The sequence below is a fragment of the Salvelinus sp. IW2-2015 genome, linkage group LG27, assembly GCF_002910315.2.
Source record: "Salvelinus sp. IW2-2015 linkage group LG27, ASM291031v2, whole genome shotgun sequence".
NCBI lineage: Eukaryota > Metazoa > Chordata > Actinopteri > Salmoniformes > Salmonidae > Salvelinus > Salvelinus sp. IW2-2015.
This window is the reverse complement of record NC_036867.1, coordinates 1,108,457-1,116,629: the sequence shown is the minus strand read 5'-3', so window position 1 is coordinate 1,116,629 and position 8,173 is coordinate 1,108,457. Positions and strand designations below refer to the sequence as shown.

The 8,173-nt window shown below is 44.6% G+C and overlaps 1 protein-coding gene across 3 annotated transcripts in view; it reads right to left on the bottom strand.

Annotated features, from left to right (window-relative positions):
- LOC139023146 (V-set domain-containing T-cell activation inhibitor 1-like) overlaps positions 1-8,173 on the bottom strand; it is a 94,125-nt gene that overhangs the window by 35,789 nt on the left and 50,163 nt on the right. The window contains exons 1-5 of one of the 3 annotated variants that reach the window (XM_070435588.1): positions 4,762-4,955; positions 2,881-3,123; positions 1,339-1,641; positions 796-1,080; positions 365-691 (exon numbers count right to left, since the gene is read on the bottom strand). In XM_070435588.1, the coding sequence (XP_070291689.1) occupies positions 365-691; positions 796-1,080; positions 1,339-1,641; positions 2,881-2,950 (985 nt within the window). In that variant the 5' untranslated portion in view covers positions 2,951-3,123; positions 4,762-4,955. The other 2 variants (XM_070435590.1, XM_070435589.1) reach the window with 2 other exon arrangements.

Below are 8,173 nucleotides of genomic sequence, written 5' to 3'. Positions count from 1 at the left end.
CAGGCGGGATTGCGGCCGGCTCGACAGAGCCTGGGGCGAACCCAGGCCAGGCCTGGCGCGAACCCAGCAGACTCTGGTGGCGCAGCTAGCACTGCGATGCAGTGCCCTAGACCACTGCGCCACCCTGGGAGATAACTACCGGGAGGACCCGGGGAGATACCTACATATACATAATTACCTTCAATTACCTCGGACACCTCTTATCTCTTACTTTTTCCCCCTTAACTGCATTGTTGGTTTTAAGCTTGTAAGTAAGCACTTTCCCTGTAAGGTCTACACCTGTTGTTATTCGGCGCATGTGACAAATAGAATTTGATTATGATTTTTGATTTGATTTAGTGTGTAGGTGTGAGTGTTCTCTCACCAGTGACAGCTGAGATGTTGACCCCGGTGTGTTCTGTGTGTGTATTCTGGGGGGAAGAGTAAACACAGGTATAGGTCCCTGTGTGTTCCAGACTGACTGGGTTGACCAATTGCAGTGATCCGTCACCGAGCGGAACCCTAAGGATGTCCAATCTTGCACAAGCCTCCCAGGGCGCTGAGGCAGAACTGAGCTGTGATTGGCTGTCGTAGGTGAGGATGAGGGCCTCTTCGTTGTGATTTGTAAAACTCCAGGAGAGGGAGGATTTAGGCTGGTAGGGTGGGGCGTGGCAAGGAATGGTCAGATCCCTCCCTTCTACTCCATTGATCTCTGAGACAGAGAGAGAGAGAGAGAGACAGAGAGAGAGAGAGAGAGAGAGAGATTACAAAAAGTTTTTAAAGTTTTACAAAACAGTGTATGTGAGTGTGTAATACCTCTTTCTCTGAGTGAAGCGGTCCAGGTCTGTGATCCATAGGAGGAGTTGACAGTACAGATGTAGGTGAGCTCTGATTGGCTGTTCAGCCTCCTCAGCCGGCTCTCCACCGCATACAGCCCCTGTCGGTCAGCCAGTTTACGCGTTATTGGTCGAAGTGGCTGGGCGGTGGGCGGGTCAGTTGCCCAGGCAACGTGAGGGGCGGGGTAGACGTGTCGAGTGGTACACTTCACCTCTTCATAGCCACTTAGTCTGGACAACTCCAGAGACAGGGCCTGGATGGGCGCTACACAAACATATATATCAGTCAGTGTGTGTGTATATATATACAGTATACATACATACATACAAACATACATACATACATACATACATACATACATACATACATACATACATACATACATACATACATACATACATACATACATACATACATACATACATACACCAACTGATCATACATTGATAGAACATTGACAGTCACTGTGGTTGTGTCTATCACTGTGGTTGTGTCTACCATACGATTGACAGCTTGGCTCACCCTCCACCCTGACGATGACATGGGCTTCGTGCACGCCTGCAGAGGTACGCACGTGACACTTGTATCTGCCGCGGTCCCTGGGGCCACACCCCCTCAGGTGCAGCGATGCGTTGCCACGGGAGACCAGATGTGTGAAGAGGGAGGTGCGGCCAGCGTACTGCTCATGCTCACTCCACTCCCCTCCTCGCTGGAAGGAGTGGACAGGCACTTCCTGTTTGAGCCAGCGGATGACCTCATCACTGTCTGGCTGGAAGCTGCAGGGCAGGACACAGTCTTCCAAGAACACACACGTCACGTGAGCATCTGTAAAGAGATCACACACACCTGTCAATACACCTCAGGGCCTATTGGCAATCAGAGGAATTCAGTCAAGTCAACCTGCATTACATTCATATAAACACCATGTGGTGGAGTGAAACCATAGTGGTTCACTGTACAAACAACAGATAGACTCCTCTTTCTTTCTTTGTGTGTGTGTGTGTGTGTGTGTGTGTGTGTGTGTGTGTGTGTGTGTGTCAGTGTGTCAGTGTGTGTGTGTGCTCTTCATCTTACCTGAACACATCTCCAACCAACTAAAAAAAACATGGTACACTCCGATGATCATTCTTGGCTTTTATTATCTGCTGCCAATCATGAAGTCATGTACTCCTATCAGACACACACACCTCCCTATGTGCTATGTGTCACAATTCTTACTCAGCTCTGAGTCATCTCACCTGCCTGCTTACCACAACCTTTAACCTTTAACCGTTATTGATCATTGAACACATGGTTAGTCAACTTTCTTCCTGGAGAACAGTAGGTACTTCAGCTTTTTGAGTTTACCTTTAATGCTTTAGAACTGGGAGGCCAAGTAGGTGAAATTTAACCAATCGCTGATTGATTAATTATCTCAGTTAGTGAGGTAATTAGTAAAGTCAGGTGTGGTGGAGCAGTTCCATCTGGGAACCAGGTTACAAGATCTCACACGGTCTGATACGGTCTGACTTCAGTATTCAAAGTTTGTCCAGGGAAAGTGGGGGGGTGAACATCATGTTTTGACGGTTAAGTTTAGGCATTCATTCCGATTGGTTAAGCTAAGGTTTAAGGTTTGGGATAGGGTAAAAATAAAATAAATATAAAATGTGTGCCAAGCACTGGGATTGAACCTGTGATCTTCAGAGCTGGAGCTCATGATTGGGTAGAGTAGCAACTGGGATTGAACCTATGATCTTCAGAGCTGGAGCTCATGATTGGGTAGAGTAGCACTGGGATTGAACCTGTGATCTTGGAAGCCGGAGCACGCAGCTTACGCCCATCCGCCATCTCGATCCATAATGCCCAGCAAGCAGCGGATCTACTTGATCATAATAGTGCCCACTGTTGCCCCTAGTGGCCAGTCCTGAAGGCATCTCCTGACGTCCTGGGGACCTGGAATACTGCACTGGTCTGGTGTGACCTGGCTGCTCCAGGATCAGGGTTCTAACCACCTGCTCTAACCAACCAGTTACCAAATCACCTAAACTCACCATGTCAATCAGGGCCAATCAGAGGCAGTCTCACCTGGGGTTGTAGTCTGAGTTGAGGTGCTGATCCACAGAAGGAGACAGGTCCAGGTGTATGTCACTGCCATGTCAATCTCTCTCACACACGTGTACACACGTACACATACTCACAAAAACACACATCCAGAGACAGTGACACACACGTCCGTCCAATCTTCACTTCTGTGGTCACCGTCTCTTCCTCAAGGTTTATCTTCCTCCACGAGCCTCTCTCTCTCGTTCTCCTGTGTGTCTCTCTTCTCTTTGTAGTGTAGAAACACACACACATTCAGAGCTAATGAGAGACATGCGGTGTGGTAGCAATAACGTGACAGGACATGTTCAGGCGGCTGTGGCTAATAGAGTTTGATCTCCTAATTGAGGGGTGGGGGGGTGGGGGGGGGGTACTAAGAGAGACATCTGGTTGAGGTTTCCTTTCTCTCCCCTCCCTCCACGTCTTCCTGTGTGTTTCCCCTATCTTTCCTTATCATATATTAGCTCTCTCTTTCTTAATCATACCTTATCTCTCTCTTTCCTTATCATATCATATCTTATCTCTCTCTTTCCTTATCATATCTTATCTCGCTCTTTCTTTATGTGATAGTTCAAGATGTAGAGTAGAGCATGACAGAGCAGAAGAGAAGAGAAGAAGGGAAGAGAAGGGAAGAGAAGAGAAGAGAGGAGATGAGAGTAGGTCACATCTGCTACATATTCTACAGTCTATTCACTGTAATGTAAGAGTTCCAAATCATCTTTATTCAATCACATCAAAACACACACACACAACCACACATAGTTACTGCGCAACAACACAAACACACTCACGCACCTACAAACGCACAACAACACACACACAAACACCAACACACACACCACAACACACACACACACACAACACACACACACACACACACACACACACACACACACACACACACACACAACACACAAACACACACACACACACCACCACACCACACACACACACACACACAACACACACACACACACACACACACACCATACATGAGATAGATCACAGGGCAGAGAAAACACAGGACAGAGGGCAGAGCAGCACATGGAAACAGTTAGAGTGAGGTTACATCAAACACAGAATAATCACACACTCATGGAGTCATTATCATCTGGTGCAGTATTTGTCTTCTCTGCTCCTCCTCTCGCACACCATTGCACACTTTTGTTCTAGCTCCCCACACGGGCACATTCAACTAATCACAGGCTTGATGATTTGTTGATTAGCTGAATCAGGTGTGGTAGTGAAGGGCTACAACAAAAAGGTATATCCTTGGTGATACCAGAATTTAAAAAACACACAAACACTGACCTAGTGTAGCGCAATAACGTCCCAGAGCTAACAGAAATAACTCTGTTTCCCTGTTCATAAAAGCAGATACTCTTGACATGGCCATACTGACTTGATACCTAACAGCAGTCAACTGTAGCTTACTTTATAAGGTGCTGATCAGTTATTGATCCTGGTGGGTGGAAAACACCCCTGGTGTTGGCTCTAGTTAGGATTGTAAGGGTTAGTTTAAGGAATGGACTATATGACTGAATCCCCATACAAGTTTTCATACAAAATCTATTAATAGTATTTGGTATTTGGTATTTTATTAGGATCCCCATTTGCTGTCGCAAAAGCAGCAGCTACTATTCCTGGGGTCCACACAGAACATGAAACATGACATAATACAGAACATTAATAGACAAGAACAGCTCAAAGACAGAACTACATCAATAAAAATCAAATAAGTATAGAGATATTACAAGTCTATGAAGTGTGTGTGTTCAGTGCCGTGTGGTGTATGGCTCTCTAGTGATGAAGATAAAGTTATCTTCTAGAAAACGGAGAGAATAAGAGAATGAAAAGCAGACTTACGTGAGTTCCACGTCAAGCAGAGCGAGACAAAATGAGGGAGGGAGATGTGAGAGAGAAGGAGAGAGAGAGCTTCTCCCTACTTCTTTTGAAAGTGAGGAGTTTGACTGGACTAACAGGTTACTTAGAGAATACTTGCACGTACACGTGCGAGAACACACACCAGCCCCCCCTCTTTCCTCTCTTACACACTCACACCACATACACACACACACATTTCCCAATGTACTGAAGGAGAGTCAGGGGTGTAATTACACACACACCCCTCTGGATGGGCGGAGTTAGAGGGGCGAAAAACACAAACCCATTAGAGAGAAGTCTAGTACTGATTTGGTCACACAGTGGATATACAGTGGCTACACAGTTCCTTCAGAATGTATTCATACCCCTTGACTTATTCCGCATTTTGTTGTGATACAGCCTGAATTACATCACTCATCTACACACAATAACCCATAATGACAAATTGAAAACATGTTTTTAGAAATGTTAGCAAATTTATTGAAAATTAAATACAGAAATATCTCATTTACATATTGTAAGTATTCACACCACCGAGTCAATACTTTGTAGATACACCTTTGGCGGCGATTACAGCTTTGAGTTCATCTTGGTATGTCTTGTTTATCAGCTTTGAGTGTCTTGGTATGTCTGTATCAGCTTTGAGTCGTTTGGGTATGTCTGTATCAGCTTTGAGTCGTCTTGGGTATGTCTGTATCAGCTTTGAGTCGTCTTGGTATGTCTGTATCAGCTTTGATCGTCTTGGGTATGTCTGTATCAGCTTTGAGTCGTCTTGGGTATGTCTGTATCAGCTTTGAGTCGTCTTGGGTATGTCTGTATCAGCTTTGAGTTGTCTTGGGTATGTCTGTATCAGCTTTGGTCGTCTGGGTAGTCTGCATCAGCTTTGAGTCGATCATGAGTATGTCTGCATCAGCTTTGAGTCGTCTTTGGTATGTCGTATCAACTTTGCACATCTGGATTTGGGGTTTTCTCCCGTTCTTCCTTTCCAGATTTTTCTCAAACTCTGTTAATGGGTTAGATGGGGAGCGGCGGTGAACAGCAATCTTCACATTTTCCCACAGATTTTTAATAGGATTGAAGTCTGGGCTTTGGCTGGGCCACTCAAGGACTTTAACATTCTTGTTCTGAAGCCATTCCAGCGTTGCTTTGGCTGTATGCTTGGGGTCATTGCCCTGTTGGAACGTAAYTCTTCACCCCAGTCTAAGGTAGTTTGCACTCTGAAGCAGGTTCTCATTAAGGATTTGCCTGCATTTGACTCCATTCATTGTTCCCTCTATCCTTACCAGTCTCCCAATCTCTGCTGCTGAAAAGCATCCCCATAGCATGATGCTGCCACCAACATGCTTCACGATAGGAATGTGTTAGACGGGTGATGAGTTTTGCCTAATTTTCTCCAGACATAGCACTTTGCATTCAGGCCAAAGAGTTACATTTCTGTCTCATCAGACCACAGAATCTTTTGCCTTATGCTCTCAGTCTTTCACGTGCCTTTTTGCAAAGTCCAGGCATGGTGTCATCTGCCTTTTTCTCAGGAGTGGCTTCCGTCTGGCCACTCTCCAATAAAGATCGGTGAAGTGCTGTGGAGACTGTTGTCCTTCTGGCAGGTTCTCAGCCAAGGAACTCTGCAGTTCTGTCAGAGTGGTCATTGGGTTCTTGGTCAACTCCCTGAACAAGGTCCTTCGGTTGCTCAGTTTGATCGGACGGATAGCTCTCGGCAGAATCTGCGTAGTTCCATATTTTTTTCAATTTACCAATGATGGAGACCACTGTGCTCTTGGAAACTTTCAAGACTCTAGAAATTGTTTCATACCATTCCCCAGATATATGCCTCATCACAATTATATCTGGGAGATCTACGGAGGGTTCCTTTGACTTCATGGTACAGTTTCTGCTCGGACATGCACTGTCAACTGTGGGACCTTACAGTGTATAGACACGCTTGTTTCTTTCTAAATCATGTCCAAACAATTGAATTGGCCACAGGTGGAATTCAATCAAGTTGAAGAAACATCTCAAGGATGATCAATGGAAACAGGATGCACCTGAGCTCAATTTCGAGTCTCATAGCAAAGGGTCTGAATACATATGTAAAGAAGGAATTTCTGTTTTTTATTTAATATATTTGCAAAAATTTCAAAAAACCTTTTTCACTTGTCAATATGGGGTGTTGTGTACCTTTCTGAGGATTTTTATTTTATTTAATCCATTTTAGAATAAGGCTGTAACGTAACAAAATGCTGTCTGAATACTTTCCCGAAGGCACTGTATATACACATATAAACTCAGCAAAAAAAGAAACGTCCTCTCACTTTCAACTGCATTTATTTTCAGCAAACTCATTCGAAAGGGTCTGAAAACTTACGTAAATACGTTTTTATTTTTATTTTTATAAAAAAATATATTTGCAAAGATTTCTAAAACCTGTTTTCTCTTTGTCATTATGGAGTATTGTGTGATGAGGAAAAACAAATATTGAATACATTTTAGAATAAGGCTGTAACGTAACAAAATGTGGAACAAGTCAAGGTGTCTGAATCCTTTCCCGAATGCACTGTACAATGGGCATTCATGCATGTACACACATAACCCCCATACCCCCTGTAACCCTATACATTCTGTCATTCTTACCTCCTGACCTGCGTTTCAACTGACTTCTGGCTATATCAGTCTTCATTAAGTTAAGGAATGCGGAAAGGAATCTGGAGTGATTCTAGGGAGTAGCTGATTACCCAAATCAGGCAGTGTGTGTATGTGGGAAGGCTGTTGCAGAAACCGCAGGCAGTGTTTCTCCAATCACACCCTACAATTACAGGCTTATTAAAGAGACACATCACTCAACTATCGCAGGGTGTGTGTGTGTGTTTATAATGTGTGTTGTCTTTCCAGGCCTATAGACCATAAGCTGAAGAGGCAGGACAGCACCAAGTCTCTACTCATCAAGACTGAGCGGCTGCTGAGGATTGAGGAACACGACTTCGCTACGAGAACTGGCTTTGGAGGTCAGAAACACACATGTGCCACATACACAGGAAACACCTCCATCTCTGTTGGCAGGTTGACATTTATTGGGATGAGTCTTGTCCTGGAGGCAGAACTGAACGCTTCCGCTAGGTAGGCCAGCTGCAATGTCAAAATGGGCTATATTGTAAAAATGTATGAAAACCAAACTGTGCTTTTTGGTCTTAATTTAAGATTTGGGCTTTGCAGAGCTGCCTCCAGAACAAGATTCATGATGAAAAACGCTAACCTGCTCTCTGTCCCCCAATGAAACTAATCCAGTCTCTCGCTTTGTGTGTGTGTGTGTGTGTGTGTGTGTGTGTGTGTGTGTGTGTGTGTGTTGGTGGTGTGTGTGGTGTGTGTGTGGGTGTGGGTGGTGTGTGTGTGTGTGTGTATA